The 24131-nt window shown below is 40.0% G+C and overlaps 1 protein-coding gene across 1 annotated transcript in view; it reads left to right on the top strand.

The window, feature by feature from the left end:
* Positions 1 to 24131, top strand: part of pcdh15b (protocadherin-related 15b) — a 568726-nt gene that overhangs the window by 334005 nt on the left and 210590 nt on the right. The window contains exon 20 of the mRNA XM_069899399.1: positions 11319 to 11435. Coding sequence (XP_069755500.1) covers positions 11319 to 11435 — 117 coding nt within the window. The remainder of the gene's footprint in view (positions 1 to 11318; positions 11436 to 24131) is intronic.

Genomic DNA, 24131 nt, shown 5'->3' with positions numbered 1-24131 from the left:
ATTTCAATTGCTGTAAAGCCTGTGCAGAGTAGATGTGGCAAGGATGTTCCCCATGGTAGGGGATTCTAGGACAAGAGGGCATAATTTCAGGATAAAAGGGCATTAAATTAAAGCAGAGATGCGGAAAAATTTCTTCAGTTAGAGGGAAATGAATCTGTGGAACTTGTTGCCATAGGTGGTGTGGAAGCAAGAAAGTTGGGTGTATTTAAGGCAGAGATTGACAGGTATTGGATTAGTCAGGGCATCAAGGGTGACGGGGAAAAGGCTGAGGAGTGGGGCTGAGTTGGTGGATGGATTAGCTCATGATTAGAATGGTGGAGCAGGCTTGATGGACTCCTATATCTTGTGATGTGTTGATTAACATTATCACAGAAAAATCAGGATTTTTGCTCTTGTGAAACATAACATCAGATGAGAGGTTAAAACCCTCAATGCTTTCTCAGGTGAATATTGAAGCCACTATTGTTGAAAAAGCACAGAAATTATCTCTGGAGTCCTGATCAGTAGTTTTCCCTCAGCATTACTAAAAAAAACACTAAATTGGTTGTTACCCCATTGCTCTTACTTGGAACCACCTAAACACAAAAATGGCTGCTCCATTATCTTTGTAAGTCAACTGGAGTCAGCTAAAGTTGTTGAAAGGGTTATAAAAATGCCAGTTTCTGTGATTTCTTTTATTAAATTTATTTTTTGAATACATCAATATTATACTTTATTCGATAATCCCTATATTATTTCATCAAAGAACACACCGAGTTTAATAGACGCATTGAACTCCAATAAGTCGTTGCTGGATGGCCATTATTGCCTTCAAGTAAAATTAATTATATTTCTAATTTTCACATTACTAGCCTGAAGGATGTAAGAATCAGTTTATTGTCATAAAAAGCCATGAAATTCAGTGTTTTGTGGCAGCGTCATAGTGTAAACATTCATAGCATAACCATCTTACAATATTAGTAAAAATAAAAATAGTGGCACACGAAAAGTAAAGCATTATTTTTGGTTCATTGATTATTCAGGAATCTGACAGCAGCGGGGAAGAAGCTGTTCATGTGCTGCTGAGTGCTTGTCTTTAAGCTCCTGTACCTTTTCCTGATGGTAGCAGAGTGAAGAGGGCATGGCCTGGGTGGTGGGTGTCTTTGAGGATAGAGGCTGCTTTTTTAAGACTGCCTCATGTAGATGTCCTCAATGGAGTGAAGTCTCGTGCCTGTGATTTCACAGGCCAAGTTAACATCCCTCTGGTGTTTTTTCTTGTATTGGGATCATGAGTAGAGCAGTGGGCTAAGCACACATCCTTGGGTGTGCTTGTGTGAGGAGGAGACGCTGTTTCCAATTCGTACTGACTGTGGTCTTCTGATGAGAAAGTCAAGCATCCAGTTGCAGAGTAGAGTACAGAGGTCTAGCATTTGTAGCTTCTTGACCAGCACTGAGGGAATAATGGTATTGAAGGCTGAGCTGCAGTCCTGTACTTCTGGAACACTCTCTCTCTCTCTCTCTCTCTCTCTCTTATCATGAAGTAGTGAAAGATTGCCACACTCAAGGTGGAAATAGTCTGCTTTGTTATATTGTGAATAGATGTCTGAATACATACTGGAGCTCATTTCTTCATGGTCTGCAGTGTGGATCTTTAGACGTTGCTTACAAACGGCTTTAGTTTGTTACCTTAAAGAAATTAATCAGCACATGCCATACCTGCACATAGATCAGTACACTTTCATGCAATTAATATTAAAAATGACAGACTCAATTCCACACCAGTTACCCTGTCTATTTGAAAATGTCTGCTGTTGTGAATCCCATCTTGTGTGCATTTTGGTCTGTGCCCTATACCTTAACAAGAAATGTATAAGTGGTTGAAAACGATTCACTCTCCAAAACACTTGCATACAGCAGGGAAACGTTCAGTTCATCAATCTGGAGTGACACATGTATAGACAGTAGCATTTATAACAGAATATTATTTAATCATTTATCTAATTTAGCAGGAGCTTTTCATCCTGAAAAGCTTTCTCTCGTGATTTTTTTTTCAATTGCTTGGCTTTTCGGAGTTGATTTATTTTTAACTGAATTAAATAAGCAAATTACAGAACTATTAAAATTATATTGGCCAGATAAATCCTCCTGAATATTGTCAGTTGAGCTAATGGAAACAGATATATGGCTCTCTCGGGTGTCAGCTCAGTTTTGTGCAATCTTTTGAAACTCATGTAATGCCTTAAAATTGCATGTTATCTATTTGGATTATGTAGTAAGTTCGAGATTAAATAACTTTGAAAATGTATTGCATTATAAAGAAAAGTGAAATGGAATCTGCTACATACTTTTATCTGCATAAATGCAAGGAAATGTTTTGAATACTGATAATCCATAAGAACCATAAACACGTTTTAATGCTGACCTTCCTCTAAAGTTAACAGAGAAGACAAATGATAGTTGACTCCTTGCTGTTATATTGTGAACACTGTCTCTCTGCTGCCTCCACAAAGCTGAATCTGGCTAAATTTTTTTTTAAATTTCCCGCTGGCCATCTTTAAGGACTTGCAGGGGGGTGGGGACTACTTCTCTGAGTACATTTCATTTTAATAATTAAACAACATAAATAGAGGAAGGACAGCACTTTCATTCCAATATTCCATTTATTCTGCAGATACTTCCTTTGGCCTTTGACATGCAAATGTACTTTGAACCCTGACTTTCTACAGCATTATTGCAAGGGAAAAAGGATTGCATTTATATTGTACACTTTCACAATTTGTTCTCTCCACTATTAAAGAGGTCCAACTAGTAAAGCTGTTCCCTTGCACCTCCCGTCAATCATATTCACTCCTCGACCTCCTGTGCTGTCTGTCTGGAGATTGGATTCTTGAATTTCCTCCAGGTGTTCTGTTTTCCTTCCACTTTCCAAAAGTGGTCAAAGAACTTTGAATCTCCTCCACATGTGAGTGATAGAAACTGGCTCGGGGTGGAGGTGGGGGGTGTGGGGGGGGTGACGTGGAAAATGTTGGAAATATAGGGAGTAATGGAGTATGGGTGGAAAAGTGAAATGGGTGCTTGACAGTAGGCACAGACTGGGGGTCTGAAAGGCTTATGTTTGTGCTACATTTCTCTGTGTCTACACAAGGTTCTAATGTTAGAAGTGTGGTTATTATTGCAATATCACAAATATAGCATCCAATTCACAAACTGGGTTACAGTGAAATTGATGGAAAACAAGTCAACGACTGGGACACTAGAGAAAACTCCTTTGTAGTTCTTCCAAGTAGCGTCATGGGAACTTCCTCAGAGACTTGTGGGAACAGTTCTTCTTGACATTTGACCACTCATGTCTTCAGTGATGTAGAATTGAAATAGACTATCAGCCTATCCCATGTGTCATCCTGGTTGTGAAGAAAGTTCCCACCTTGAGCTGTGATTTGTATTATCACTGGCCTCTAGTGGATAACCGTGCAGCACAGGTGGAAGAGAGATGCAACTGCATCTGAGTTCATCAGGAATTCTAATGAATGACAAATAAATGTGACTGCAATGGAAATAATAATGGAGAGACAGTGGAGTAACTGGTTTTGCAATCGAATATAAAGCCAAGGTCAGATAAGGTTTCATTAAATTGTATAGCAGCATTTCAAATTTAAATTGAATGCTTTCACTTCAACAAAATTTGCTCTACTTTGAAGCTTTTATCACACCTTGATCTCTAATGAGTAGAATACATGAAACAGATGGCATCAAATTATTAGTGCAGCACACATTCTGTGTTGTTTTGAGGATAGGGAGAAGGCAGTAGGCAGTAAATCAGTGGGGATTCAAAGCTAGTCTTACATGAGTGTGATTAAATATGTATTCTGATTAGCAATTGGCTTGAACCCAAGAGGTGTGTAGTTTCTTTTTCTTCACAACAGTGGAATAAATCAATTTACACTTTTTGAATGGTGCTGTTCAAATCAGAGCAGGTGTGAATATGCTACAAAGCTGGTTTAGCAGGGTATTCATTTAACTTTGCAGTGTGTTTGTAACCTCTTCAGCCTTCATATAATTGAGAAATAATTTGTGGATAAGCAAGACGAAGCTATTTACATGCAAAAAGGATTGACTGCCAAACCTCTCTGTAGAAAAATACATCTTAAAGTATTTAATTACGTCTTTGTATTTTCCAGGCTGATGGAATGAGGTTACCAATTTGTTAGAAGCCATAAATACTCCCTGAAAAAGATTTCTTGTCCTGTACATTTCAGACCAAAGACTATGCTGTTGACCAAAGTAGAGGTTAATTGATATATTCTAATTATAACAACCGAATCACCATTACTCATTTGTCTTCTGTTTCAAAATGAAACTATTTGCATTTCTGAAAATGTCAGCTTTTTTTGTAGAACACATACTGCTTAGTTTGGTACGTTGTGAATATTGAAAATCGTCTATTTAACTGTGCACTTGATCTTCAAGCAACTGCAGAAAAAGAACAGATTTGCTCGAACATGATACTCATCTCGGAATAAAAACTATTTTCTACTCACTTGAATCTGATACTTCTAACCTTCAAATTCATTGAGATCTACTGCAGCACCTCTTACCATTTCAATCTGTTAGTTTTTTGCGGGGCTGCTCAAGTCTGCTTTCCAAAACTATTTGAAGGAAAAATTAGAGTTTGTAAAGTGTCCGCAAGGGCAATTGCCATGCAGAATCAGCTCAGGAGTAGCTAGAGTTAAAATGGTATTTTCCAGCTCGATGCGCTATGTCAGGGGTGGCTAAACTACGGCTGCCATGCCAACAAAGGCCCGCTTTCCAGTTTTAAAGTGGCCCAGGGTGAGTAAAATGGCCCATTAGAACATAGTCTCTAATAATAAATTGCACTGTGTGTACATTGAAATGCTTAGTTTCAACACTTGATGTTGCTGCCATTTTGAACAACTACTAGACCAGTGATTTTCAACTTTTTCCTTTCCACTGACATCCCACTTTTTTTTTGAAACTGAGGTTTCATTATGAGTAAAACTTCAATGGTCAGTTTAGTACAGTTTTTCTCAACCTTTCTCTTTCCACTCACATTCTTTTCTTTTTCTTTTTTTCTTTGGCTTGGCTTCGCAGACGAAGATTTATGGAGGGGTAAAGTCCATGTCAGTTGCAGGCTCGTTGGTGACTGACAAGTCCAATGCGGGACAGGCAGACACGGTTGCAGCGGTTGCAAGGGAAAATTGGTTGGTTGGGGTTGGGTGTTGGGTTTTTCCTCCTTTGTCTTTTGACAGTGAGGTGGGCTCTGCGGTCTTCCACTCACATACCACTTTATGTATTCCCTGTGCCATCAGGACTCTGTGATTTAGTAAGGGATTGCTTAAGGTGGGATGTGAGTGGGAAGGGAAGGTTGAAAATCACTGCTCTCGACCCAATTGTTACTGAAATATTTTGCTTGAGAAAAATTGTCATTGGCCCATTTCCTTTGGAGTTTTGAAACCGTGCAAAAAACGAGTCAATTAGGCTGATTAAAACTGTGCTTTTCAAACATTTTCCTTCCAGCCACATACACATTAAACAATCTTTTACTAATCACAGAGCACCCATGGCACAGGGAATACATAGTGGTATGTGAGTGGAAAGAGAAAGGTTGAGAACAACTGTACTAAACTGACTGTTGAAATTTTACTCGTAATGAAACCTCAGTTTTTTTTAAAAATCACCTCAGTTTATTAAACATGGCAGACCCTAAAAGATGGAAAATAACAAGGGGCGGCATGGCTAGTGTACCGCCAGCTGTTATATAGTCAGGATAATGTGAACGATCTTGGTATCTAGCCCTGTGACTTCAGGAGATTCTTCACTTATGCCCGCACCTCCTCCCTCACTACCATTTGGGGCCCCAAACAGTCCTTCCAAGTGAAGCGACCTTTCACTTGTGAACCTGCAGGGGTCATCTACTGCATCCAGTGCTCCTGTTGTGGTCTCCCCTACGTCAGAGAGGCTGGACACAGACTGGGCGATCAGTTTGTTGAGCACCTCGGCTCTGTCCACCATAATAGCATGGATCTCCTAGTAGCCACCCATTTCAATTCCCCATCCCATTCCCTTGCTGAGATGTCTGTCCATGGTCCTGTCCATGGTCTCATGCACTGCCAGACTGAGACCATGCACTGCCAGACTGAGACCACCCACAAGTTCTGTCTGGGCACCCTCCATCTGGATGTCATTAACAGTGACTTCTTTAGCTTTTGTTAACCTCTCCCCCCCCCTCCCCACCCGAGTTCTTCCCCGTCATCTTCCCTCAGTTCCTTCTCTCCCTTCCCTGTCTCCTTTCGCACAGACATGCATGATAAATTCTTACCTCTCCCCCCCATCATATCCAGTTAATACCTTTTGTTGGACTGGATTTCTCCCCCACCCAGCATTGTCTGAATTCTGAGACTGAGATTTCCTGCTTCAGGCTCATTCTGCTTATTCCTTGAAGAAGGGCTCAGGCCCAAAATGTCGCCAATATATCTTTGCTTTTTATGGACGTTGAAAAGACCAGCTGAGATCCTCCAGCATTTCAGTATGTTTTTACGACAGATTATTCTCATATCTTCTGACATGGAAGAGGGTCCTGTGAATACCAGATCTCCAAGCATTCTTGTCATTCTATTTGCGCTCCTACTTCCTTGAAACATTCACAAGTAAGCCTTTTGCATGTATTTTTATGATCACGTGGACATGATCTCCTTGGTGAATGGTTTCAATATCTGGTTCCCTGCTGAAGAACTCCTGCCAAGAAACAATATGATTAGATATTGAGGAGCATTTTCTCTGCTTGAAGATAAGCCAGAAGAGCAAAGCAGATGTTTCCTTTACTCTTTTTCTCTTTAAACCATATATCTTCTTGAGTTAGATTTCCAGTTTAATGTCGAATTTAGAATAGCATTGTAATGGTACCCTGAGTTTAAAATATGTGAAGCATTGGACTGAAGGTTCCCACAGAGTCAGGAGACAGTGGACAGGAGAGGTGTTTAGCACTATGGTCTAGGCTGGGTTTGAGGTATGACCCTTGAAGGTGATACCCAGCAAGCAGTAAGTGCCACTCTTGCAATCGCATCCCTTCTCTCACAACCATTTGGGGCCCCAAGTACTTCAATTGTAATTCTGCAGGGTTCATCTACTGCACCTGGTGCCCCCATTGTGGCTTCCTCTACATCAGAGAGACGAGATGCAGACTGGGTGATTGCTTCATTGAGCAAGTTCACTCTGTCCACAGCAACAGCAGGGATCTCCCAGTGGCCAACTATTTCAATTCCACACCCCTCTCCTGCATCAACATGTCTGTCCATAGCCTCATGCACTGCCAAACCAATTCCACCCTTAAATTGGAGCAGCAACACCTAATATTCTGACTGGGCATGCTCCAACCAGATGACAGTAACATTGACCTCCCCCAGTTTCTGATAGGCCACTCCCTGTCTTCCCCATCCCTCTGACTCCATTTCTCCAGATCTCCACCCCTTCGCTCTCCATTCACAGAGCTCTCCCCTCCCCAACACTTCTCAGCTTTTTTTCCTCATGCCCTCCCACTCATATCCACCCATGACCTCTTGCCTGTGTGCCTCCCCCTGCCCCTGCCCTTGCCATTTTATTTTGGAGTCTGCCTGCTCTTGTCTCATACCTTAATGAAGGGCTCAGGCCTGAAATGTTGCTTATGTATCCTGGCTACATGAGGAACGCTACGTGACTTGCTGGTTTCTTCCACATTTGTTTTGTGAGCTGCCCTCACAGTATCGTCACATTTTCCTGTTTAACTGCAGTCAAGAAACAGAGGTTTAAAAATAAAATTGAATCTTCAAAAAGTCCAATTTCTGCAACTAACTACAAAAGAGAGTGCATTTCTAAATGTGGTTATCTAGCTCAATCCAAAGATCATATTTTTATTAAAAATATTTTAATTTTTATATTAAAAAATCAAATAAAACATCACAATGCTCTCTGGCTGTTCTGGCTTGGTGCTAATAGATCATTGTACTCCAAGACACTACAAATTTTGCTCTTTACACATATACCTTTACAGGTATATGTAATGTTAGAATTAATCTGTTAGTCTGATCGCTAAAGAACCTTTCACACTGTGTTGGTATTTTGCAGCAAATAAACTTAAGATCATTTAGTGTGTCGGAACAAAATGCCTGATTGATGATTGCTCTTTGCAGTTCTCTTCTGGCATTATATTGTTATCAACATTATATTTAAATTACAGAGTAGTTCAAATAGCAATTACTTGATAGCCTTGGGAAACACCTTGCCTGGAATGCAGGGCTGACTGCAAAACATGAAAATAAATAAGGGGAAACTGTTAGAAATTTTCCATTTGTAACTTGCTTAAAGAAATCTCTTGGTGCCTGCCACATTGACCACCGCAGTGGGCTGATATCGCCTCCAACCGTGCATCGTGGCGCCTCACAGTTCGGCGGGAAGCAACCTCCTTTGAAGAAGACCGCAGAGCCCACTTCACTGACAAAAGACAAAGGAGGAAAAACCCAACACCCAACCCCAACCCACCAATTTTCCCTTGCAACCGCTGCAACCGTGTCTGCCTGTCCCGCATCGGACTTGTCAGTCACCAACGAGCCTGCAGCAGACGTGAACATACCCCACCATAAATCTTCGTCCGCGAAGCCAAGCCAAAGAGAGAAGAAAGAGAAGAGATAGCTTTGGGAAACACCTTGCCTGGAATGCAGGGCTGACTGCAAAACATGAAAATAAATAAGGGGTAACTGTTAGAAATTTGCCATTTGTAACTTAATTTTTTAGAAGCAACGAAGATGGAACAATACAGTGGGGGAAAAAATCTAGAAATGACACCAGTCCTCAGTGTGGTTAGTAGTTGACTTTTAGTCTAGCCATATGATTCCTCCTTGCACAGCCCAAAGGCATGCTGGTTGCTTAGCTAATTGGCTTCTATAACTTATCCCCCAGTGAAGGTGGCTGGTATAGGGGCGGGGGGGGGGGGGGGGGTGGGAACAGTGTTAAAGGACAATTATATTCGAGGGAATAGGTTACCATGATGGAATTGTTTTGGGTGCTGCTATCGGTTCCAGAATCCAGACAAAGTTCAACCCTTCATTTGGGAACATGTCACCAATGTCAACTCATCAGGACATGGGTCTGAGGTAGAATGTTTGGAAGAGAATTGGAGAACATTTTGTTCACCTAAAGGGTAATAGTGGTCCAGAACATTGAAGTAGGATTGCCAGTCGGCACATGATGTGCCATATTGAACAACATATGGAAGAAGGAAAAAGAAATTTGTCTGAGTCCTTTTTCAAGTGACACGTGCTGAATTTACATAATTTTGTTGCATAAATCTAGGGAATCTATGATTGATTATGTTAAATCCAACTTGACTTTTATACTGTCATGTTTAAAAATACCACAAGAGTGCTGTAATGTTACTCTTGCTTGGAATGCTGTACTCTGTAAAATGTGCTCTTTACATGGCTGTGTTAATATTAGTGATAGCCAGTTAGTCTGCTCACAGGAGAACCCTTTAATGTAACAAATATACTTAAACACAAATTTCACTGTCATTTATTCATCAATCATGCAGTCTGTCATTTTCATCTTTTGCCTCCAGAATTTAATCTAGATATAGCATGGTAACAAGCCTTCCGGTCCACAAACCCATGGTGCCCAAATACTCCTCTGGTTCCAATTTACTAACCATATGTCTTTGGAATGTGAGAGGAAACTGGAGCACCTGGAGTAAACCCACATGGACACAGGGAGAAAGTCCAAACTCACTACGGTCTGCAGAAAATCACAAAAATCTGTAGACACCGTGGTTGAAGTAAAAACACAAAATGCTGGAGAAACTCAGCTGGTCAAACAGGGTCCTTTATGCAGCAAAGATTAAAAAAATACATCCGATGTTTCGGGCTTGATCCCTTCATCAAGGTATGAAAAAGTCTCAGTGGGCATCTGAACAAAAGGATGGTGGGGGAAAGGGGGTGGTCACAAAGGCAGGAGATGATAGGTGGAGAAGGAAGGGAGGGGACAGTAGCGATCAGAGACTAGTCACAGATTGTCAGATCACTCCGCCACAACATAGACCTCCCAATAGCCAACCTTTTCGATTCTGAGTCACCCTCCCAGGGTCACATGTCTGTCCATGGCTTTATGTACTATCCCACCCTGACCACCCACAGACTGGAGGAATAGCACCTTACTTTCCACATGGCCACTCTCCAGCCAGATGGCATTAACACCGACCTCTGCTTTCTGCTAACCAGCTCGCCTTTTCTTTGCCCTCTCCCTTTCCAGCTTTTCCAGTTCTCCCTTCTTTTCCCCCTCCACTCACCCAGCCATCCCTCTTCCACCTGCTCGCTGCTGTCCCCTCCTTCCCTTCTCCACTTATACTCTCCCTGCCTTTGCCACCCCTCCCTCCCTCTTTTCTCCTCCTCCCATTCTTTTGTTGGGCGCCCGCCATCACTCTTTCATGCCTTGATGAAGGGTTCAAGCCCGAAACATTGGATGTATTTTTTAACCTTTGCTACATAAAAGACACGGTTTGACCAGCTGAGTTTATCCAGCATTTTGTGTCCTTACAGTTAGAGCCGGACACTAATTTGCCTTACTAAATCAACCAATCTATGAAAGATTGGCCTGTACTGAAAATTGGTATCATTTGCGTGCATGCAATCAGTTTCAGACAATATTTCAGTTAACATCAAGTTGGAAAGTACAGTGCAGAGCAAACATTCTAATATATTTTAAAAAATTAGTTATGTCAAATCACCTTGGTAGAAATTAATTGGTTTTTTTGAATTTTAGTTGAATGCAAAAATAATTAAAAGTTAAATGTTGCAGTGAAAAGATGAGCTTTGGATTAATTTGAAAGACATAATTGAAATGTCACTTATCTTTGGTCTGTTCTCATCATTTTTTGTTTGAAACCTTACACGAATAGTTTTATCAGACAGTGAGTGTTGCCAGGCTATTTGAGGTATCACAGACAAACTTGATCCTGGATTTGAAGCAATAATGAAGAACTGCATCCCAAAGCACTGAGTAGTTGACCAATGCACATCCATCAGTATTAACAGCAGCTTAGTGAAAGGGAAGTGAAATGTAAGGGTTGGGATGATCAATAAAATCATACCATGAGATTAAACTATGTTAATTGATCATCTGAATCAGCGAGACTCAGAAATCAATAACCCCCCAATCATAAACAGAATGAAAAGATTTCCTGGTGATAAATTAAAGTTATGGTATATATTGCATCAAAAATATGATTTTAAATTGTTGGATTATTTTAGTAAGTATGGTCAGTATTTAAGCAAATAACTTAAAATCTTATTTTACAGGATATGAATGACTATGCCCCAGAATTTAGTCAGCCTGTCTATAAAGGATTGGTGGCACCAGACGCCCTTAAGGGGAGCCTCATCACAGTCGTATCAGCTGAAGATATGGACCCTCCTGTAAGTTCCACTGATCCATGTTCAGAAAGAAAGAATATAAAGAATTATGAAAGTTAGAATATTTATTTCTGGTGAAGTTCCTGAGAAGTTTTTTTTTGTGTTGTCCTTTGAAAAGGTGTGTTGCCAAATAACCCCTGTTAGATGATGAGTTAAACATTTAGAACAGAGGATATAGAAATCTGTTGTGTTGTGCTGACCTAACAACTGCCTAGAATTTCCCCTACTGCATAATCTGCCATTTTCACACCTCCATGCACCTATGTAATCGACTCTTAAAAGATCCTATTGTACCTGCCTCTACCATTGTTGCCAGCAGTGTATTCCATGCACCTATTACTCTCTGGCTGAAAAACCTGCCTCTTATATCAACCTTGTACGTACTTAGAGTCACCTTAAAACTATGGCCCCTCATGTTAGCCATTTCAGCTCTGGGAAAACGTCTCCGGCCATCCACACAATCAATGTTATACACTTCTATCAGGTCACCCCTCATCCTCCAATTTGTTCAATTAAAAAATGTACTATCTTGTTGTTTGCCTTCCTCCTTCCGGATTGCGTCAAAGGAAACAATTGAGATATTGGTCCATTTTTTGAACAGTACAGGGCCCGTGTAAATCCTCAGCAGACGTAGAATTGATCATTTCACTCAAAGCAGTTGCTGGCAAGGGATCAGAACCATTTTAACAGTTGGAACTCTGTCTGGAAGCAGCTGGCATTTTGCCTTTGTTCCACGCACTAATTGCTTGCAGCACGTGGGGTAGATGAAGCAGATGGCCCTATCTCAGAGCAATGGAGCTCCAACAATGATTAAGTTTTGCTATTGAAAGGGGTAAAAAAGAAAGGGAAGAATAGTAAAGGAGAGAAACTCAATCTCCATGTTGCCAGATGCTATATATGATTGGTGTTAAAAGAATAACTAAGGAAAAAAATTTAATATAAAGAATGTGGAAAATATACAAGTCACACAATTTAATTGCATTGGAGTAAAACTATAAAGTAAGATGGTGAGTCAAACTTCTGGAATCTTGTATCTGAATTATTAATTGAAGAACAAATCTTTTCCATGTTCACACAGGACATTATGTCACACAACCACTGACCATGAGTAGGCGGGACAGCATCCTTCCACTTATGTAAAATTGCACGCCTCGCCAAAACGGAGGCAAAAGGAATAGCGCGACCCTGAACCAGAGATGAAAAATCATTCCCTCCCATTATACCAAAGAGGGCCACTAAAGGATTCGGTTTGAGTTCACATTTAACTCAACTCGCATGGTTATTGGGTTCCCATTGAAGTTATATGACTCAAAGTTGAAGCAAAAAAAAATCTCACATTAGCTAGATCAAAAGCCTGTTCTAAAATGGTAGTGAGTAGACCTTGAGTGAGAAGCCAGTAGTAAAATAATGTTGGTTCCACCACCACCATATTTCTGCTGAAAATCATCTTGGTAACAGCAGCAAAGCTGAGGCTGATGCACAGTTTCCTCCATTGTCAGATAATTGTAAGCAAAATACCACAAATATTTGTGTATAATGCGTTTTGTGTATAATGTGACCCTCCCCCAATTTTTGAGGGGAAAAACGGGGAAAAGTTTTACCCCCCCGGGTATAATACGACCCTCCCTCCCCTCGCCAGCCCAACTCACGCTGCCGTCTTTCCCCCCTCGCCCACCCAAGTCGCAGTGGTGTCTGTCTCCCCCCCCTCGCCCATCTGATTCGTGTTGGCGTATCTCCCCATCACCCGGCTGAGTCGCGTTGGCGTCTGTCTCCCCCCCCTCGCCCACCAAAGTCACGCTGCCGTTGATGTAGGCAGTTGCTGGTAATCTTACTTATCATTAAACCTGGCAGAAAAAAAATTATAACCTCGTGTATAATCTGGACCCCCCCCCCCCCCACTTTGAGCTCAAATTTCAGTACGAAATTTTTCGCATTATACTCAAAGATTTACGGGGTAGTTATCAAAAATTTCTGGCTTATCAATGAGGAAAACCTCTCGTGCAACCAAGATCATGTTGTTTTGAAGACTAATAGGACAGGTCGTGGTTGAGAGTTAAGTGTAATGGCAGATGCCACCATTCTTGCTAGGCAGTACATCATTTAATGAAGGTAGCTATTCTTAACCCTGATAAAAGCATTTCTGGTTCAACAATGTACCAGAGTCAGACTAGATGGTACACTCATTTATTAAACATTTACTTCCATTGAAAGACTGGACAATAGGAAGCTTTGTTCCTGTGTTTAAGAAGGGCAACGGGAGGAAATCAGAAAATTACAGGACCGTGAGCCTTACATCAGCAGTAGGGGAATTCTTGGAAAAAGATTCTCTGTGTCATGATTTACTCGCATTTGGTAAAGATTAGACTTATGAGGGATAACCCGCATGTCTTAGTGCGATCCAACTCACAATTTCAGTGGAGTTTTTAATGAGGAAGATGATGGTTGATGAGGTTAGGGCAGTGGATGTTGTCTACATAGATTTCAGTGAGGTTAGTAAAATCGCACGCCTCACCAAAAGAGGGAAAAGAAATAGCCTGATTCTGAACCGGAGGAAAAGAGGAATCCTCAGGGTCCTAGGAAATATCTTGTCAGGACCTGGAGATTTATCCACCTTTTTTCTCTTTAAAATAGCCAATACTACCTCCTCATTAATGTGTGTATTAACCATGACCTCACTTCACCTGGCTCAATATTCCTTTGTGAATACTGAAGAAGAAAAAAATCATTTAAAATTTCCTTCATCTCTTCTGACTTCTCACATAGCCTACCCCTCTGATCCTCAAGGGGCCCAATTTTATCCTTCACTTTTTTTTTTAACTTTCAATGTACCTGTAGAAATCCTTTGGATTTATTTTTGCCTTTCCTGCCGAAGCAGGCTCATATCTGCTTTCAGCCTTTCTAATTTATTAAGATTTTTTTTACACTCTTTATATTTCTCCAGCAGCTCATCTCTTGCCTACTGTCTATACCTGTTAAACACATGCCTCTTCATCTGAACCAAATTCCAAATATCCTTTGAAAACCAAGGCTCCCTTTATTTTCTAACCTTTCCTTTAATCCTCATGGGGACAGACCAACTCTGTACTCTCAGAATTTCCCCTTTGAATATCCTCCATTTATCTGTTAACATCCTTCCCTGAAATTAAATTATTCCAATCCACACCCTCTAAATCCTTTCGCATCTCCTTGAGATTTGCCTTATTCCAATCAAGAATCTCAAACTTAGGCCCAGTCCTTCTCCATAATTAAACTAAAACTAATAATATTATGATCACTAGACCCGCAGGGTTCCCCGACACAAACCTCTGTCACCTGACCTATCTCGTTCCCTAATAGGAGAGAGAGAACTGCCCCCTCTCTAGTCAGTTCTTCTATGAAAACTTTCCTGAACACATTTGATAAACTCCAGCCCATCCAGCCCTTTTACAGTATGGGCATCCAGTCAATGTGTGGAAAGTTCAAATCTCGTATAACCATATGTTTATTACATTTATATGCTATATCCTTACAAATTTCCTCCTCTAATTCCCACAACCCATTAACTGGTCTAAAATACACCCCCATTAGTGTTTTCATGTCTTTCCTATTTGTTATTCCACCTAAATAGCCTCACTGGACCAGCCCTCCAATGTATCCTGCCATAGCACCTCTGTAATGTTTTTTCTAACATGTAATGCAACTCCTCCACCTTTTATTTCCCCCCCCCCCCCCACCCCCTGTTCTATCACACCTAAAACAATGGAAACCTGGAATATTTAGCTGCCAATCAAGCCCCTCCTGCAACCAAGTTTCACAATATCATATTTCCATGTGTAAATCCATGCTCTTAGCTCTTCTATCTTTCTTACAATGCTCCTTGCATTGAAATATATATCAAACTGACATGAAGTTGGATGAAATTCCCAAGATAGCCAGAGACCATGATGAAAAGATTAAATCCCTCAAGCGGTCAGTGGAATTGGCAGACTCTCAGCTGGATGCTATACATGCAGCTAATAGTTGATTAAGAAAATCAAATGACTACCTCATGAAGAAGGTAGCTGACTTAAAAGCAAGAAGCAGATGAAACAATCTGAGACTTCTTAGTCTGAAAGAGGAAATGGAATCTGGCCAACTTACTACATTTTTTGTAGAATTACTTAGGGAGGTGTTTGGTGAAACATTGTTACTTACTTTGTCCAAACTAGACAGAGCTCATAAATTTGTCCCTGGAAATAAACCCCATTTGGTGATTCTGCATTTACATCATATCCAAGTAAAAGACCTACTAATACCAGAATCACACCAAAGAGGGATGTTGACATATTGTCAGCAGAAAATCAGAATTGTTGAAGATTATCCTATGGAGGTGATGAAAAAAAAGTTGTGTTCAGGTTGTGTAGGGAGATTATATAAGGAAGGTTATAAACCCTCCCTTTGTTTCCCAGCACATTTTCAGATAACACTCCCGAGCATTTAGAAATATTGGCTGAGTTTGCCAATGGATGCTCAGAAATTTCTCGATGAGCTCCCTTCTTCTACTTCTGTGAATCATTAATGTTTTCTTTGCTCTTGTGTTTTCTTTTCAACTCAGAAGATGTATGAGACTTCGATTGCTGAAGGTTTCTGCGCTTACACCTACTTGTATGACTAATAAGGATGTTCCAATTATTTTTTCTGACATTGCTTTTATTATAAGGTTTTTTTTCCAGATTTCACTTTGAGTTAAGATATGATATTCTTATGTGAGCTTAATTCTTTTTATCATTATTATTTAGTACTTTGACTTGCTCTTTTAAAATATTTTAAGCTTAATTGGCTAAATTTCTATACTTTTTTTTGAAAAAAATATTTTTCATTTGCATCAATATGTGCCTGTCATGTTATGCATAGAGCAGAGGTTCTCAACCTTTTTCATTCCACTCACATTCCACTTTAAGTAATCCTTATGCCGTAGGTGCTCTGTGATTAGTAAGGGATTGCTTAAAGTGGTATGTGGGTGGGAAGAAAAAGATTGAAAAGCACTCCTTTGTTGCATTGGACTGTATTAGTTATGAGGAAGAAGTTGGATTTTTTTTTCTCTGCAGTATCATAAGCCGAGGAGGGTGGAAACCAGATAGAGGTGTATCAAATTATTTGTAGCATAAAAGAGGTGGTTGGTCAACCTCCTTTTCTCAGAGGGGACATGTCAAATACTAGAGGGCACAACTTTGAGGTGAGAGGGAGAAGATCAGAAGGAGATTTTCAAGCTTAGTTTTCTCTTGCGCAGAGAGTGGTGAGTGCCTGGAATATGCAGCCAAGGGAGGTGGTGGATGCAGACACGATAACAATGTTTAAGAGGATGTTAGACAGGCACTTGAAAAGGCAGAGAATAGAAGGAAACATGCAAAGATGCAGGCAGATGGGATTAGTTTAAATTGACTAACCCAATAATGAGTGGGTAGGTAGGTTAATTGTCCATTGTAAATTATTCCCAATGGGCAAGTGAGTGGTAGAATCTGGGTGAAATGAATATGGAGAATAAATTATAATTACTGTAATATTAGTGTAAGTGGGAATGTGATAGAGCAGACTTGGTTGGCCTAGGGTTTGTTTGCATGTTGTATGATTCCAGGACTTCTGTCTCTGATCATTGCCCTTCTTCAAATACTCATTTGCTTCCATTTTAGTAGTTCCTGTGGATGCTGGAATCAGATCTGATTTTGCAAGAGTATCGCAAATGTTAGCAATTGATTTAAAAAAAAAACTTGTAACTTCTTGTAGATTTTGTCATGACCTTAAACTCAAACTCAATAATCACTGACGTACTCCTTTTATCACCATAAAATCCTATTGGTGTTGAAATTTTAACTCTCACATCTTGACTTATCACAGAAGCAACATTCTTTTAGTCAAATCTGTTGTTTTTGAAATTTAAGCTCATATTGTGCTGAAGACAAAAGCCAGAAAGGAAGTTTAACTAATTAAGAGGAGTACCATGAATTCTGGAACTTGCCTGTCAAGTTATGATGCTTTTTGCCTCATACAAATTATGTATCACTCTTAACACCTGTAGCCATTTGTTGGATTTATGCACCAAATGTCCATTGAACTCACAGTAAAAATTTGGATATTGTAATTAACAATCTATGTTGATGTGATGATTGTTTTTTTGTTTTTTTTTTATTTTTTTTACACTATGAACCATATTAACCAAAATACACACAAATTTTTCCCTCTTGAATATACACAGTGTTATTTTCTCCCTTTTCCCCCCACCCTTCCCTCCCTCCTTCCCACCTCCCCTCCCTACCCACTAAACATTCAACATATACAATACAATAAACCCATTAAACAATGTCATCACACAATGAAAATAAACAAGAAAATTGTGTCATCTACTTTTACACACTGGGTCAGTTCAGTTCGTCTTCTTCTCATTCTGTCATTTTAGGGGGTGGAGGTCCCCGGTATGCCCTCTCTGTTGTGTTCCATGTACGGTTCCCAAATTTGTTTGAATGCTGCGATGTTATTTCTTAAATTATATGTTATTTTTTTTCCATTTGAATACATTTATTCATTTCTATGTACCATTGCTGTACACTCAGGCTCTCTTCTGATTTCCAGGTTGACATTATACATTTTTTTGCTACAGCTAAGGCTATCATAATGAATCTTTTTTGTGCTTCATCCAAATTGAGGCCAAGATCTTCTTATATTACTTAGAAGAAAGATCTCTGGATTTTTTGGTATGTTATTTTTTGTGATTTTATTTAATACCTGATTTAGATCTTCCCAAAACTTTTCCACTTTCTCACATGCCCAAATTGCATGTACTGTTATTCCCGTTTCCTTTTTACAGCGAAAACATTTATCTGATACTGTTGGGTCCCATTTCTTTAACTTTTGGGTATGGTGTATGGCCTGTGTAACCAATTATATTGTATCATGCGTAACCTCGTGTTTATTGTATTTCTCATAGTTCCGGAGCATAACTTTTCCCATGTTTCATTCTTTATCTTTATGTTTAGATCTTGTTCCCACTTTTGTTTGGGTTTACAGCTTATTTCGTCGTTCTCTTTCTCTTGCAGCTTTATGTACATGTTTGTTATAAATCTTTTAATTATCATTGTGTCTGTAATCACATATTCAAACTTGCTTCCTTCTGGTAACCTCAGCCTGCTTCCCAATCTGTCCTTCAATTAGGTTTTCAGTTGGTGGTATGCAAACATTGCACCGTGAGTTATTCCATATTTGTGCTTCATTTGTTCAAAAGATAATAAATTATTTCCCAAAAAACAATTTTCTATTCTTTTGATCCCTTTTCTCTCCCATTCTCTAGAGGAAAGGTTATCTATTGTGAAAGGGATTAGTTGATTTTGTGTCAATAATAATTTTAGTAGTTGGTAATTTGTTTTTTTCCTTTCTACGTGAATCTTCTTCCAAATGTTGAGCAGATGCTGCAGTACTGATGAACTTCTATGTTGCACCAGCTTTTCATCACACTTATAAAGTATATGTTCTGGTACCTTCTCCCCTATTTTATCTAGCTCTAATCTGGTCCAAGATGTGATCATTGTTAATGCAACACCAAATAAGCCCTATGGCCAAGTGAGGAAACAATTTTAACTATTGAGATCTGTAATGAGTAAATTCTTCTTACAGATTTTTCAAACAATAATATTTTAAAGAAGTATATTTGTATATTTTTATCCAGTATTTCTTAGCTCAATTTTCCTAACTTAACTAAAATTACCTTCTGTATCTATAATTATTTCTCAAATATTTAATAGAATTGGCTTAGCTCTTAGGAGTCCAATTTTTGATTGTGTTAAATTGGGCATGCCCTAGATGGTTGTTTGCTTATTAACAGTTCACAAGTGTAGGGCACAGGGAAATATCTAACCAATGTAGCATGCTGTGAGATAGTTCCTACAAGATATAACACCGTTTCAGTTGCAAGACCTTTCATCGGCCTTTTGGCCTAAAGAGGAAAAATACTAAACGATCAATGTACCACAGTAAAGATTCTATCAGACCTCATGAGCATTTTAAGCCATATTGATTTTTTTGTTTTCCAAAATCCACAACAATTTTATTTTTTCCTAATGTTCTCTGTTATGAAAGATCAAATTTCCAGATCCTTTATGAAATTCTTATGTCCTTCTGAGATTTGTTGCGTTGCAGTTAAGGTTGCCTCTTCCCCAAGGTTGTGCTTCAGATTGCCAGCATTTTCCATTTTAATTGATGGACAAAAGGGAACCAATCTGCAATATTCTAATGAGCTCCTATTCCCCTAATGCTAAAGAGCCATTCTCGACCTTCTTTCGTCTATGGCCCCCTTAGGACTTCGCTCAAAGTTTCTGGAGCCCCCCCTTCCCTTTGAAACAGTCTAGTTTTGGTTTCTTCCGTACTTCTCTTGCACTGACTATATAAAAGGCATAAAATATTTATGTTACATGAGGTGAAGAGATAACAAGGCTTTTACTTTAATATGCTGTAGCCCCCAGGGGTAAGCTGTAAAGCCCTCATTCAGAATAGGTGGTTTAGAGTCATAGAGCCTTGCAGCTCAGAACAGGTCCTTTGGCCCAATGTTCATGCTGACCAAGTCAGCATTCTGGGTTAAGCACAAAATCATGCTGACTGCCTCTAATCAGTTTCTGCTGATCAAAATGCTGGTAGATCCTATCCCTCAGAATCCACACCAGCAATTTTTCCCACAAATGGCAGGGATCTACAGGCCAGTGAGCCTGAAGTCACTGGTGGGCAAGTAGAATGTTAAACACCTGAGGCCAAGGGTTCTATAGCTAACGTTAACAGTGAGGGAGATAGTGGACATCCCTGCCTAGTTGACTTGCTTAATTTAAATTGGTTTGATATATATCGATTTACTGTCACCTTCGCCAATGGTCTCTTATATAATGCTTTAATCCAATTAATATATTTCTCTGGTAGGTTGAACCTCTGTAGTACTTTGAATAAATAATTCCATTCTACTCTGTCAAAGGCTTTCTCTGCGTCTAAGGCAACCGCCATTGTTGGCGTCTTGTTTCCGTGTACTGCATGGATTAAGTTAATGAACTTACAGATATTGTCTGTTGTTCGACTTTTCTTAATAAATCCAACAACAGTACATGTAATTCGGGCATGTGAGAAAGTGGAAAAATTTTGGGGAGATCTAAATCAGGTATTAAATAAAATCACAAAAAATAACATACCAAAAAATCCAGAGATCTTTCTTCTAAGTAATATAAGAAGTAAAGAACTTGGCCTCGATTTGGATGAAGCACAAAAAAGATTTATTATGATAGCCTTAGCTGTAGCAAAAAAATGTATAATGTCAACCTGGAAATCAGAAGAGAGCCTGAGAGTACAGCAATGGTACATAGAAATGAATAAATGTATTCCAATGGAAAAAATAACATATAATTTAAGAAATAACATCACAGTATTCGAACAAATTTGGGAACCGTACATGGAACACAACAGAGAGGGCATACCGGGGACCTCCACCCCCTAAAATGACAGAATGAGAAGAAGACGAAATGAACTGACCCAGTGTGTAAAAGTAGATGACACAATTTTCTTGTTTATTTTCATTGTGTGATGACATTGCTTAATGGGTTTATTGTATTGTATATGTTGAACATTTAGTGGGTGGGGAGGGGTGGGAAGGAGGGAGGGAAGGGAGGGGGAGGAAGGGGAGAAAATGACACTGTGTATATTCAAGATGGAAATGTTTGTGTGTATTTTGGTTAATATGGTTCATAGTGTGAAAAATTTTAAAAAAATTAAAAACTCCTGAGGCCAAAGATGATGTGAATATTTCTCTGCAAAGGTCCTCTGCAATTTCTTCTTTATCTTCTCATGAAGTCTCTCTAAATTGTACTGCACAAATGAAGTATCCATCAATGTCTTTTACAACTTCACTTTCTGGGGGTTGGGGGGTTGGGGTTTGTCCTCTTGTTCTGATTTTAGGACTGTTAAGCCCAGTGAATCACCCTGTGAAAATCTACCTGTAATGCACCTTCAGAGTCATTGGGACATGCAGCGTGGAAATGTTCCCTTCAGCCCACACCGACCAGCAAACACTTTCAGATTCTATATCCCTTACTTATATCATACAATAGAAACAATTCATGGAGGAAAGTTAGCCTATCTTTGTCCTGTGGGAATAAACCAAAATGTGGTCTTAAGAAAAACTTCCAAATTCACCCAGGTGGCCCAAGGGGTTAGATTGAAGATTGGCACCTCTAGGTTCAGAAGCAGTTTTTATCCAATGACTATCAGGCTCCTGAACCTCCCCTTACTATCTAATCATAAACTATACCAGCACTGCAAAATCAAAGGTGCATTTTATTGTCACATAATAATACATTTAAAATGTAATATGCATGATATACTTCCAACTTTTGTCTACCGTAAGCATTGCCCGATGCCCCTAACAATAGGAGAAAGAAAAGCAAAAGAAAGTTCCCTCCGAGACACTGAGTACCTATGGATTCCCCTCCAGCCTTGCCCTATCTCTTCCCCTCATAATGTTATATACCTCCATCAAATCCCCCCTCAACCTTCTACACTCCAATGAATAAGGACCCAGTCTTCTCAATCTTTCTCCATATTCTAGATACTGCAATCCAGGCAATATTTTAGTAAATCTTCTCTGCACCCTCTCTACTTGATTGATATCCTTACATTCAGTATTCAGTAAATAGTCAGTAAAAAAAAAAATGATGAGCAAAGTACAAGTCCTTAAATATCTGAATAAATCTGTTGTTTAGGATTCTGATAGTCAGGGGTTGCGTATGTTCCTGAACTTGGAGGCATGATTCCTGTGACTCCGTACCTCCTTCCTGATTTCCTAAGGCAGCAGTGTGAGAACTGAGCATGTCCTGGGTAGTGTGGATCCTTGAGAAATGCAACTGCTCTCCAAAGGCAGCAGTGTGAGAACTGAGCATGTCCTGGGTAGTGTGGATCCTTGAGAAATGCAACTGCTCTCTGAAGGCAGCAGTGTGAGAATTGAGCATGTCCTGGGTAGAGTGGATCCTTGAGAAATGCAACTGCTCTCCGAAGGCAGCATTCCATGTAGCTTTCTTGATGGGTGGGAGAACTTCACTTGTGATGGGCTGAGGATTTTACGCTCAGAAGTATTGATGCTCCTGTGCCAGGCCGTGATGCAGCTGGTCAGCAGTTTCCTCAGCACATCTGTAGATGTTTGCCAAGGTTTCTGATGATATATTCAATAAAATACAGAGGTCTGTGGAACTCTGCCACAGAGTTCGTTCAGAACAGAGCTCAATGAGATTTCTGGAGATGAGAGGAATTAAAGGGCATGATAATAGTACAGGAAAATAGGGCTGAGGTAGAAGACCATTTGTGATACTGATGAATGGTGGAAGTGAGCCCCGTTCTTATTTCTTACATTATGAGAGTAAAAGCGGTAAATATTGTGAATGAATGACCTTTTATCAGTTCTGATAATAAGTAAGGAAAGCATGATGGTCAAGAATTGATTAATTCACTGTGGAGACTTGGGGGGGGGGAGCGGGGGGTAGTGTGCCTCATTGGAGGCTGTAATGCCATTCTTTGAAGTTACGTTAGGCTTTGTTGGAAGAGTGTAAGAGGCCAAAGTTGCAGTGGGATGGATGGGCAACTGGAGTCACAGGTCCAACTTGAGGTGTTTTGCAGGTGGTTGGATTGATGGGCAAGTTATGTGAATAGCGCACTGGGTGCACTTGTTTGGGGGGGGGGGGTGATTTCATATACCCACCCAAGTTTATTCCCAGATGTCTCAGCAGGTGTGGGGATTAGAGTAGCCCTGTACAGGGGAAGGCCTGTGGCTGAGAGAAACTGGAGGTCAGGAGGAAAACATTCCTGCCATTTATTTTTACACTCCATTTCATTGCCTTCAAAGTTCAAATTTATTGTCAGAGCCTGAAATTCTTTTCCTGCAGGCTAGGTAGAATTTCTACTTACTGTATCAGTAACAGTAAGCTGTACTCAAGGAGGAAAAAAAGATATATCTTCAAAAGAGAGAATTGTAAACAAACTATGCAAAACAGAAAATAATAATATTCAATGATGAATAAGGTGTGAAGTAAGAGTCCTTAAATGAGTCTCTGATTGAATCTGTTGTTTAGGACTCTGATGGTGGAGGAGCAGCAATTATTTCTGTCTTGTGGCACCTATACCCCTTTCCTGATGGCACCAGCGAGAACAGGGCGGGTCCTGGGGCTCACTGACGTCAGTGCTCCTTGAACATTTTCTCGATGTTGTGAAGAGTTTTGCCTGTGATGCATTGGATTGTGTTCATTACCTTTTGCGGGGCTTTCTGCTCGGAGAGCATTCTGGCCAGCTGCATCACTGTCTGGTAGGGAGGTGCCAACGCTCGGACGATTAAAAAAAATACTCCAGACGGTTGTTAACTCGGCCTGCAAAATCACATGCACCAGACTTCACTCCATCGCGGACATTTACAAGAGGCGGTGTCTTCGGAAAGCTGCCTCTATCCTCAGAGACACCCAACCCCCAGGCCATACCCTCTTCACTCTGCTACCATCAGGAAAAAATGGTGCAGGAGCCTAAAGACGAGCAGTCAGCGGCGCAAGGACAGCTTCTTCCCCACTGCCATCAGATACTTGAATAAGCAATGAACCAAAGACACTGCCTTACTTTGATTTTTCATGCAGTGTTACTATTTAATATTGTAAGGTGGTTTATATGAATGTTTACACTGTGAAT

This window comes from Narcine bancroftii, chromosome 10 (assembly GCF_036971445.1).
Source record: "Narcine bancroftii isolate sNarBan1 chromosome 10, sNarBan1.hap1, whole genome shotgun sequence".
Taxonomy (NCBI): Eukaryota; Metazoa; Chordata; class Chondrichthyes; order Torpediniformes; family Narcinidae; genus Narcine; species Narcine bancroftii.
Note: the sequence above shows the minus strand (reverse complement) of the source record. Positions and strands in the feature narration are given on the sequence as shown.